The sequence below is a fragment of the Ostrea edulis genome, chromosome 3, assembly GCF_947568905.1.
Source record: "Ostrea edulis chromosome 3, xbOstEdul1.1, whole genome shotgun sequence".
Classification (NCBI taxonomy): domain Eukaryota; kingdom Metazoa; phylum Mollusca; class Bivalvia; order Ostreida; family Ostreidae; genus Ostrea; species Ostrea edulis.
In genome coordinates this window covers 63,661,449-63,674,456 of record NC_079166.1, presented here as the reverse complement: position 1 = coordinate 63,674,456, position 13,008 = coordinate 63,661,449, and the positions used below count along the sequence as shown (strand labels likewise).

The following is a 13,008-nucleotide window of genomic DNA, read 5'->3' as shown; positions in this document are numbered from 1 at the left end:
GACTACTGAGAAACTATTTTCTTTTTCTGTTCTGCAGTGTGTATCGCATGTAGATTAATTATAATTCCAGCGATTTGTATTCATGCTTTTCTAATGTTTCACAAAGAAACATATTGTAATGTCTCTCAGAACCAGTCAACTCTAACCTAATTATACATGTTGGTACCTCAACAACAGCCTTTATAAGGTCATACAGTATATGTGGTACCTCAACAACAGCCTTGATAAGGTTATACAGTGTATGTGGTACCTCAACAACAGCCTTGATAAGGTTATACAGTGTATGTAGGTACCTCAACAACAGCCTTGATAAGGTCATGCAGACTGCCCGCTGTGATGTGGACCGGGACTTTCTCCCCGTCTGTTGATTCTAGGTCTAACTGGACAGTTGAGCTTGTCTACAAACAATAAACAAAATTCCTTACAAAGAATAAAACATTATAAACATTAAACTGAAAGAAAACAGCAATGATACCTGTATCCTGTAAGAGAATATCAGATCTCAATCTTCTTCAAACTGTCTCACGTTGGACATTTTGAATAGTTTGAATTTTGTGCTTCCTGTACATAATATTTTCAACCAGTTACTAAGTAGAGTTTCTAATTTTCATACCGAATAAGAAAAGGCTGCAGTTTCTGGAGAAAGTGACAGAAATTTGTGTTAGTCTGATGGAATGTTGCATGGAGAGGGGTAACACAGAATGTCACATCGGAAAATTATCAAGAAAAAATATACATGTACCTAACTCATCTACCTACAGCATGTCTTCTCATACACAGACTATACTCACGGTATATTATTGTAAATTTGTAAAACTACTGGATTGCTATCACTGGACACTGTATAAGAATAACAGAAGTTTTCTCTATTTAATCCACTGATTTGTGTTTTCTCTAAACACTAACCGACATAAAGTTTCATCATCCAGTCAAACTTCTTTCATGGGATGAGATAAGATAATCATACCACACAAATATTCTTATGGTTTATATGAATAGTAACTGTTACAAAATTTCATATACTGTACATGCTTTTAAAACTAAAAACATAGAACATAGGTTTACATATAACAAGGAAGACGGCCACATTTACATTACTACAGTACTAACATCGTGACAGAATCCATTCTGTAGATCAGCTTTAAAATAGCGAAAAATTAATTCAGTGGTAGAAAACACATTGACCTGTAATAACCTGATGCACAGTATTATATGTATGTAGAGACTACCTTTACTTGCCTCTTGAGAGCAGCAGAATTTGAATATTCCAATGACAGTGTGACAAAGGTTTCTTATTTTTCCAATAGTATTACAAATTTAAATACAAAAGTTAAAGCAACAACCTTGACAACAATTTCTGTTGTCCCACTATCAGTACTGACAACATCAGTGGGAGAGGGTATCACAGTGTTCTCTGGACATTTGTAAGCTAGGAAATACAGATCCAGACTAGGCAATCCTCAACTAGAAAGTACAGATCCAACCTAGTAAATATAGATCTAGACTAGAAAATACAGATCCAGACAAGGAAATACAGATCCAGACTAGGAAATACAGATAGACTAGGCAATCCTCAACTAGAAAGTACAGATCCAACCTAGTAAATATAGATCTAGACTAGAAAATACAGATCCAGACAAGGAAATACAGATCCAGACTAGGAAATACAGATAGACTAGGCAATCCTCAACTAGAAAGTACAGATCCAACCTAGTAAATATAGATCTAAACTAGAAAATACAGATCCAGACAAGGAAATACAGATCCAGACTAGGAAATACAGATCCAGACAAGGGAATACAGATCCAGACAAGGAAATACAAATCCAAACAAGGAAATACAAATCAGACTAGAAAATACATATCCAGACAAGGAAATACAAATCCAGACTAGGAAATACAAATCCAGACTAGGAAATACAGATCCAGACAAGGAAATACAAATCCAGACTAGGAAATACAGATCCAGACTAGGAAATACAAATTCAGACTAGGAAATACAGATCCAGACAAGGAAATACAGATCCAGACAAGGAAATACAGATCCAGACTAGGAAATACAGATCCAGACTAGGAAATACAGATTCATAGTTACATATCTACAGCAGAGATACTCTTGTTTGCACATGTACACTTACTTCTTTTCCAATTTGATCTTTGTTCTTGGACAAGGCAAATGCTGAGGTCTTTGGAAGCCAGAACGTTTTGTTTGCACCATTTCTGAAAATTATTTTATGAAATGATGATTATTATGTGACATCATTGTGAATGTGACCAGAAACCCACTGTGGACAAGAGGAATAAACTCTAAATAATAAGTCAGTGTAAATTATTCAGAGGCGACAGAGTTACTGAAAACACACAGTATTGACATTTTATTTGACCTTACCATCATTTCATTATTTTTCACTGAACACTGTAGGTATTCTTTGTTTTGTGGGTGTGTCAGATTGTGAAAGTAAATGACCAACACAGTAGGATTTTTGTTCATAAAAAGAGAACACAGTGTACCTTTCGATAGAATTCAAATCAACATAACTGGGTATTTTATTATTTTTAAAAAAGAAAAGAAATCTATGATATTTGATGAAACCACATTATGTCATTAGGCCAAATTATAGCATGTACTCAAGGTCACTCAAGCAAGCCAATCATCAAAAGTAACCATTGGTAAATAATGTAAACATTTTACAAAATTGAAGTATCTATCAAATTTTTCAAAATTTTGTTGCAGTTTTACAAAAATTCACAAATTATAAACAAGAAACAACAGTGTGAAGAACAGTCACCTCCCCCCACCCCGCCCCATTTCATAAACATTCATTCACACTGTAATTTTGCTTCCCCACTATTTCTGTCCCAAACTTACTCTTTCTCTCCAGTAACAGAGGATTCTGTGTGACCACCAGATGATGAGACATCAGAACAAAGTCTTGAAGAGGTGCATACTCGACGCAGGTTGTTAGTCCTCAGTAATGAACTCTGCTGACTAAAAGATATGTATACAATTTATCAATTCAGTAAGACACTCTGCTAACAAAAAGTACATACAGTTGAACATCGGCAACTCGAACACTGATATTTCTTACACCATGGATATGTCAAAGTGATTCAGAAGTCCTAACCACTTATTCTTTAAGTATTTTACCCTCAATATTTCAAATCCTCAGATATCTCGAAAAAAAATTCTCGGTCCCATCGAGTTAAAGATAATGAGGTTTGACTGTGCATGGATGAAAAACTACATGTGTACAAGATGAATATGTAAGATATAAATACAGGAAAATACACAATTGTATATTAACTCAACACAAATACAATATACTTTTCTTTTGTTCTTAGAATATCATTGTCATGTTGAGGACAAAAGTTACATGTACATGCTGTAAGTTCAACTATACAATGGCACGGTTTTAATCAAGATGTGAATAGTTCCATAATTCATTTGTTTTAAGAATTCATATCTTGTATATTATTTCGACTCAACAAACAAATCTTGATTCAGTGAAGGCTATATGAAGAAATCAATAATGCTATATGTCTCCAAACAAACAATACACCCACATTATGTGAACAATGAATTCCTCTGTTTTGATTTTTTGAGCTTATAATGTTAATACATTAAAAAAATTTTACATTGTTAAAAACACCCAAAGTGATATAAGAAACATTTTGGATAATGTGTAATGCACTGGACAGTGTAAGGGTACTTCACTTATCCAGATGATTCCCAGTTAACTTCAACAAGTATGACATTTCCATCTTGTAGTGTGATGTTACTATTAGATTGGCCTGAATAGCTCAGCGAGTGAAGCACCTGACTACTGGATAGTAACACAGGGATACAGAGTCCAAATTGGCAGTCCCGTCACATATATTTTCTAGTCATTCCTTATCCTAGTTACATTAACATTACTGCCCAATAAAATATTCCACACAAAAGGTATGTACATGTCTTAGTTAGGGCTATCTGTAATATGGATATTGGCCTGGATAGCTCAGTGGTTAGAGCATCTGACTAGTAAAGCAGGGGTCATGGGGTCGATTCCCAGTCCAGCCATTAATTTTCTCCTTTACTTTTACATTTTATTAAATGCCGTTCACTACTCCTGGACTTCAGGTGAAAGTCCTATTACAAAATCTGGGTTGTGTGTCCTCAAGGATGGAGGCAATTTAAGGAGGGAAGAAAATGTAGTAGTTAGGGCTATATGGACCATGAATATCAGTCTGGATAACTAATTAGAAAGTCTTGTGAGCAAGATTTATAGGGGTATCATAAATCTCAAAAGAAACGGGAGATTTGTTATTCTAGCAGTGGTTAGGTGGCAGATGGACTATGTATATATCTATCTGGATATAGCTCAAGTCTGGTTCAGTGGACAGGTCAAGACTGATTCAGTGGATAGTTTATGACTGGTTCAGTGGTTATGAAGGGGTCCCTGGTTGGATTCTCCAGCCAGATATTTTCGATTTGTTTTGTTTCTTCAAAAGTTATGCATCTTATGACCAAGGTAATACTTGCGGTCAAAAAGAAATAAACCAGAAAAAAAAATCTGCATCAGTCTTAGAACTCAGGAGGAAAAGAAATGTTCCGAATAACGATTACTGACATGACCTCTAAATGTTTGTTTATACCGAAGTTCACACATAATTATCACACGGGATGAAAAAGAGAATGCATGACACATGTACAAAGAGTAGTACAATTTTTTTTTTCAAAATTGAGGAAACTGAAATCAACAAGAAAATCTGCGTATACATCATCAGTATAACAATAATTATTTCACGTGTTATACGATTTTACTCGAATTTCCTCCAAAATGATCTCTGTGTCAATGAATAAAAGAAAAGAATATGATCATGCTATCTCTAAACTGTGCATGCAGAAGCATATTAAAAGCAAAAACTGCATTGTCATAACATATATACCATACCTATTTAAAAGAACACTGAATTTATGTAATTTTTGATAATGCATTCGCCGGAGAATGTAAGTCGCCATTTTGAAAGATGTGGGTAGAATGAGTGCCAGAAAGTGAGCCGGGATTCATAGTTTCAAACGGTTTTATAGTCAACCAGAGAAATCTTATATGAATGGAAAGTAACCATGTAAAATAATATATTTTGAAATTTAAAAGTTTCAAATTTACCTTATTAGTTAAATAATTTCTTTGTTATAGAATAGCTCTGGGAAATAAATATGTTTTAAAAAATTCACTTTTTTATCTACAAGTCGCTATTAGAAAACATTTAGTACATGATTAAAATTGGCAAGGTCATTGTGAAATACCTGTAGCTTTATTCAGACCAATGCATGTTTTTTTTAACTTTTAAGTTGTTGATCATTATAAATCATAGGCTGAAGATGTGTTGTACAGAATCATCACTTTGATATTGTTCTCCTGGACATGTTGTAGGCAATCTTTCTACATATTTGCATTGAGCAGGGGAACTTTGAAAATGTGGAAAATCTTTATCTTCTGACTTCTCTTCTGAGAGCTGGGATTAAGGCTCTTATACTCAGGAACAATATTGGTCTCGACAGATTCCAGATGTCTTCATCGAATGGTATGGGTTTGTCAGGTGTGCTGTTATATATATAGTACACATTTGTACCGCAGCCCTCTACGTAAGTGTGAAGTGCATGTGTCCCGGTTACTGCATTAAATAGTTATGTTCATCTTTACACGTTGGATTCTGTCTCAATCGTTTGTCATGGTAGCATGGGGCATATATTTAATACTTTGGGAATACATTAAAATACTTTGGAGATACGTTCAGTACTTTGGATATACGAGGGCTGTTAAATGTGAAATGTGTATTGTACGATATCTTAAAAGCAGTGAAATGAACATAATTTCAATCTCTGAATCCATTCTAAAATGTGTCACGGTACGCTGATTTTGGGTAGACCTAGGGCTCTGAGGCACTGACTGATGGCTATAAGCCAAGGGCTTGTCTGGACTTGTAACGACGATCAAATAAGAACTTTTTAGGTTTTGGAAAAAGGAAAAAGTCACATGGGGCTAGATCTGGAGAGTATGGTGGGTGTGGCAAGACGGTAACCTTCTCCGACTTCAAAAATTGCTTCACAAGCTCAGATGTATGTGATGGAGCATTATCATGAAGTAGTCGAACATGCCTAAATCCTGACAAAGGGCGTCGTTTATGATAATATTTCTTGAGCGTTTTAGTATAACATTCAGGGCCGTAAATTAACCTTCAATTTGGAGGAGGCAGGAAATTAGGCGGGGGTCTGGGGGCCACCCAGGCCCCCCAGACGCTGAGCACATTTTGTGCACACTGAACACGTTTCGTGCAAAATCCTTGATTCTAGGGCCTTCTAAGATGCTACTTGACTAACTCATTCTAAAAGAAAGATTTGGAATGCTTTTTAAGGGAGGTATCATGTTCTTAGTTACTGGAAACAACATAAATTCTAATGAACTTTAAATTTTAATTTTTTTTTGGCTCAAAAGTTGGAGGAGGCAGCTGCCTCCTCCGCCTCCATGTAATTTACGGCCCTGAACATCTCGGTAATACCGACCTGTAACACTTTTGGCCTTCGGCACCGGAATTTGTATAGCTATACCATCACATGAGAAGAATATGCAATAAAGAACCTTCTTTGTGCTTATGGTTCTTTTGGCAACTACAGGCCTTCTATCGTGTTTAGTTAGCCATATTCTGTTTTAAATTTTTCTTACTGGTTCGAAATAGTGAACCCATGTTTCGTCACCAGTAACAATGTTTGCAAATTGTCTTTGATTGAATTTGGGAAACATTTTGAGCAATTGCTTAGCGGTTTGTACTCGTACCCGTTTTTGGTAATCTCTCAATATATGCGGTATCCATCTGGCAGAAATCTTTCGTACTTTCAAAATACGCTTCAAAATGAAATGCACCTGCGATAGCGAATAGCCAACAGCTTTGGCAATATCACGAATCGTGTATCTGCCATTTATTTCAATTATTTCCCTGACTTTTGAGACATTTGCCTTGCCTGTTACAGTCACGGGTCGGCCAGATTTTGCTGAATCTTTGACGGACTTTGTGCCAGTCAGAAATTTCTTTCTCTGCCTACGAACTGTCTCATAAGATACCTTATCAAACTTATAAATTTCCCCCAATTCAGTAAAAATCTGCATTACCGAATGACCGAGTTTTGTGGGAACTTTTATATAAGCTCTAATTTCTTCAATATTCTCAATCCGCTTCCCAACCATTTTTACAACAGTGGTCAACGACTGGCTCTATTGAAATGACTATAAGTTTAAAACTATGTGGAGCTGAAGGCTCGTGTTAAGGTATTGAATAGAGCTATTCACGAGTATCATCATACACGAAATCGTACAAAGCTTTATCGCACTGTGGTACAATACACATTACATATCAAACAGCCCTCGCACGTTTAATACTTTGGGGATATATTCAATACTTTGGGGATACATTTAGTACGTTGGGGATACATTCAATACTTTGGGGATACATTTAATACTTTGGGGATACACTTAATACTTTGGGGATACATTTAATATTTTGGAAGTACATTTGATACTATGGGCAGGGCCGTAAATTAACCTTCAATTTGGAGGAGGCAGGAAATTAGGCGGGGGTCTAGGGGGCCGCCCAGGCCCCCAGACGCTGAGCACATTTTGTGCACACTGAACACGTTTCGTGCAAAATCCTTGATTCTAGGGCCTTCTAAGATGTTACTTGACTAACTCATTCTAAAAGAAAGATTTGGAATGCTTTTTAAGGGAGGTATCATGTTCTTAGTTATTGGAAACAACATAAATTCTAATGAACTTTAAATTTTAATTTTTTTGGCTCAAAAGTTGGAGGAGGCAGCTGCCTCCTCCGCCTCCATGTAATTTACGGCCCTGATGGGGATACACTTAACACTTTGGGGATACATTTAGGATGTTGGGGATACATTTAGTACTTTGGGGATACATTTAGTACTTTGGGGATACACTTAATACTTTGGGGATACATTTATTACTTTGGGGATACATTTAGTACATTGGGGATACATTTTATACTTTGGGGATACATTTAGTACGTTGGGGATACATTCAACACTTTGGGGATACTTTTAATACTTTGTTGATACACTTAATACTTTGGGGATACATTTAATACTTTGGGGATACACTTAATACTTTGGGGATACATTTGATACTTTGTTGATACACTTAATACTTTGGGGATACACTTAATACTTTGGGGATACATTCAATACTTTGGAAATACATTTGATACTATGGGGATACATTTAGTACTTTGGGGATATACTTAATACTTTGGGAATACATTTGATACTTTGGGGATCCATTTGATACTATGGGGATACATTTAGTACGTTGGAGATACACTTAATACTCTGGGAATACATTTGATACTTTGGGGATACACTTAATACTTTGGGGATACATTCAATACTTTGGAAAGACATTTGATACTATGGGGATACATTTAGTACTTTGGGGATACACTTAATACTTTGGGAATATATTTATACTTTGGGGATACATTTGATATTTTGGGGATCCATTTGATACTATGGGGATACATTTAGTACGTTGGAGATACACTTAATACTTTGGGGATACATTTGATACTTTGGGGATACACTTAATACTTTGGGAATACATTTGATACTTTGGGGATACATTTGATACTTTGTTGATACATTTAAAACTTTGGGGATACACTTAATACTTTGGGGATACATTTGATACTTTGGGGATACACTTAATACTTTGGGGATACATTTAATACTTTGTTGATACACTTAATACTTTGGGGATACATTTAATACTTTGGGGATACACTTAATACTTTGGGGATACATTTAATACTTTGTTGATACACTTAATACTTTGGGGATACATTTAATACTTTGGGGATACACTTAATACTTTGGGGATACATTTGATACTTTGTTGATACACTTAATACTTTGGGGATACACATAATACTTTGGGGATACACTTAATACTTTGGGGATACATTTAATACTTTGGAAATACATTTGATACTTTGGGGATATATTTGATACTTTGGGAATACATTCAATACTTTGGGGATACACTTAATACTTTGGTAATACACTTAATACTTTGGGGATACATTTAATACTTTGGAAATACATTTGATACTTTGGGGATATATTTGATACTTTGGGAATACATTCAATACTTTGGGGATACACTTAATACTTTGGGGATACATTTGATACTTTTGGGATACACTTAATACTTTGGGGATACATTTGATACTTTGGGGATACATTTAACTGAGTCACACCAAGTGATATGATCTGGATACCAGTTGGATGACGCTTCTGATCAACTAATAAAGTAATGTACAGACAAATAAAGTACTGAACTACAGACAAATAAAGTACTGTACTACAGAACAATAGAGTACTGTACTATAGACCAATAAAGTACTGTACTACAGAACAATAAAGTACTTAAGAACAATAAAGTACTGTACTGCAGACTAATAAAGTGCTGTGCTGCAGACTAATAAAGTACTGTGCTATAGAACAATAAAGTACTGTACTACAGAACAATAGAGTACTGTACTATAGACCAATAAAGTACTGTACTACAGACAAATAAAGTACTATACTAAAGAACAATAAAGTACTGTACTGTAGACTAATAAAGTACTGTGCTTTAGACTAATAAAGTACTGTGCTATAGAACAATAAAGTACTGTACTACAGAACAATAAAGTATTGTACTACAGAACAATAAAGTACTGTACTACAGAACAATAAGTACAGTAGAGATCACATGTACATGTACATACATGCCTTTGATATGTTTTAGAACATTTGTACTGATTTTGTTAAAATGGACAATGAGTACTTATACATCAGGAACAAACTGGAACATTCAATAGTCACCCAGTGAAATTTTAGTCCAGTTTCACTCAAAGTATTTTTTTCTTTTTTCAGTGGTATATTATGAAAATAACATCTTTTCAGGGACCACATTGGAGGTATGGGCGTTACTTTTGTCAGTTAAGTTACCCAAACATTCAAACCAACTCCAAAATGAGTTCCGATGTTTTGAGAACGACAAAACTCATTGTTTGGACAAGCATAGCTCATAATGATAGTCAGATTCATCGACATGCTTCATCTCTGTACACTGCGTTCCGCATTTATTGTTGCTGTCAAACTCACTGATAGCCAGATGCTGTTTTTATGACGCATGCTCTTCTGACGGCATACTTTGGTGCAGAATTACATAAGGAACATGAGTGGTGTTGCATTAGGGGTTTATTAACACAGAGAAATATCTTTACATGTTTTGGAAGAATATGCACGATTCTTAGATTTGATCAACAAGGCCACCCGCTTCCTTTTCTTTGATCTGGCAATGCAATTACGCATAGGCTGTACTGAACAGATTCATTATCTGTAAATATAATAAAATACGAAAAATATCATCTACGTTCTAATTTGTCATTAGAATGCATGCAATTTTGATAGGCTGGTTTTATATTTTGCTGATAGGTATTTTCATACCTGTACCGACTCCGCCATAAGATTCTAAAATCTTATTAAAATGTCTTATCAAAACAATTATGGCGGCTTTTAAGACTTTGTACATTCTTTACATGTACTACAATTCGTGGAGGAGCCAACATTTACAATAGACTCGTAATCTGATTGATTACTGATAGGCTTTCAATTCAAGGCCATGGTATATGTGTGTATTCTGAATTTTGAATGGCTAACGACTTGACATTGGATTATAAAATCAACATTGTATGGTGGTGGTGGTGGGGGGGGGGGGGGTATAAAGCTACATATTCTGAAGCTGCATTCGAATGGGGATATGTTATTTGTGGCCGATAATGTTGATTTTAATTAACATCCATGTTACCGGCTCTGATAATGTGCTGCCATTAAAACTCACTCTACAACGTTGTACATGTAAATAAGCTTTGGTGGCCAAAAATAACGAATGAGAAGATAATTTTTCCTTAATTCCTCTGTTTTTATGTATGTGGGGAGGTCCTTTTCACAAAATTCTAGTGGGAAAATAAACGTCCCCCCCCTTAAAAAAAACCATTCCCAAAATCTGGACTGTTTAGTATATCTTATTCATTCTCTGGGATGTCTCGATAAACAGACCGTCAATTTTGGATTTTACAAATTCCTGATATCAAGCTTGATGTTTTCTCTTCTTTGCAACATAATGGATGTGTTTTTAAAATATGTTATTTTCCTACTGAAAGCAAATGCTTGGATGCGGTATAGATTGGATTCACTCTGTCCGTCTGTCTGTCCGTCTGTAGATGCATTTTGGAGATTTTTGTAGGAGGCTATTCATTTTACTTAACATTGTAGACATGTAAACCTGTACACCGGATACTTTCAGATTAATATGTTCAATTTTGAGACAGTTTGTGCATTAAGCCAATATCTCCTTCAAACAACTGTTGGCGGTCTATTAGTTTCACCACTGTCTGTTTGTCTATCTGTCTGTCATTTCATCCATCCATCTGTTATTGGTATACTTCATTGGTTTCATCAAGTTAAGTATAGATTCAAAATGAATATTGAAACTCGTATCTTTCTGGTCTTCAAATGAACAATATTTCAAATATGCCCCATTATGGATTAGCTCCGCAGGAGGTATTAGTTCCCGCGAACGACAAGCCTAATTTTGTCCAGCTTAGAGGTGCATTTTTCAACAGCTGAAGTACATGTAAAACGGAAACTATAGCTAGTCTATGGCTTAATGTGATAATTTGAATCCCAGCATGGCACGCAGAAGATGTTGCATGGTTTGTTCCCTTGGATAGGGCAATATATTTATCTGCAGAGACTTTTATAGTATTATACTGTCTTTTTTCCCGATGTTGAAAAACCAGATCAAAATTTTGTTAGTATGATAAACTATACAAACAGGTAAATTTTGACAAATTATCAATTTGTATTAACGAGGTAGTGGTCTATTCAATACAGGGGGGGGGGGACGTTTAATTCTCTAATGCATATTCATAAGATATGTGAAAGTGCTGCGGAAAAAGTATTATTAGAAACACCACAGAAGAGGAGGATTGGTTTACAATATGTAGAATTCAAAATAATTTTATTTTAATCATGAACAGGAAGTCCCCCTTCACACGCCCATCGTTCAGTGGTTCTCCCTACCCCTTTCTCTGGCTGACCGTCCCGTTCATTCTTTAATCGCTGAGCGTATCCCACCAACAGCCTGCAAGCCATACCCACTTTCGCGTCGCCATGTTGTTGTCTTCACTTCACAACTTCAGCTTGCGACACCACGTGATCATAAATGGGATATTTATTTTCCGACTCGGGGAGAAAATAAATGAATTTAAAATTAGCTTGATTATTTTTAATCCGATCATGTTAAATCGTATAAGTTGTTCAAAGTTTATAACTTGATTATTTATAATTTCATATAGCTTGATAAAAAAAACAACACCACACCACAATATACATTAATCTACAGGAGCCTGTAATAATAATAGTAGGGGTCTATACCATACCACCCCCTAATTAGAGGGTGATATGGTATACATACTTGTACTATACTATTATTACAGACCATGTTACCGGTCCCTGTGTAATGTTCAATTAATATGGCCATATAGCCATATTATTTTTTACTATCCTAGTATCCAAGGTTTAGTTTATATGTCGCGATTGACATCTTGAACCCTTATTCTTAAAATATCATCAGTTAATGGCCAACATTTTTGCAGTTGCTCCCCTTACACCGGAAAAGGGGGGCGCGCTTACGATTGCGGTCCTAAGCTTCGCATAGATTTTTAATAGTACTAGCAATTAGTGCGTAATAAAGCTTTTGTTGCCAACTTCTTTATTATGCTGAGTTTTAACAGTTTGTAATATTTCTATGATAAAAACAAGGATTAATTTCTTAGATTTTCTGGTGAAAACTTTTTAAAAATATGTACGTCGTCAAATTGTAGAGTTAGGAAGGGGGTATTT

At 35.4% G+C, this 13,008-nt stretch overlaps 2 protein-coding genes across 3 annotated transcripts in view; one reads left to right on the top strand and one right to left on the bottom strand.

Annotated features, from left to right (window-relative positions):
- The window catches only part of LOC125674913 (vigilin-like), a 65,183-nt gene extending 60,127 nt beyond the window's left edge, over positions 1–5,056 (bottom strand). The window contains exons 1-4 of one of the 2 annotated variants that reach the window (XM_056158500.1): positions 4,934–5,056; positions 2,869–2,988; positions 2,138–2,219; positions 294–398 (exon numbers count right to left, since the gene is read on the bottom strand). In XM_056158500.1, coding sequence (XP_056014475.1) covers positions 294–398; positions 2,138–2,219; positions 2,869–2,988; positions 4,934–5,001 — 375 coding nt within the window. In that variant the 5' untranslated portion in view covers positions 5,002–5,056. The remainder of the gene's footprint in view (positions 1–293; positions 399–2,137; positions 2,220–2,868; positions 2,989–4,933) is intronic. The other variant, XM_056158501.1, reaches the window with a different exon arrangement.
- The window catches only part of LOC125675520 (glutamate carboxypeptidase 2-like), a 283,989-nt gene that overhangs the window by 166,655 nt on the left and 104,326 nt on the right, over positions 1–13,008 (top strand). The gene's annotated exons all lie outside the window — the stretch shown is intronic.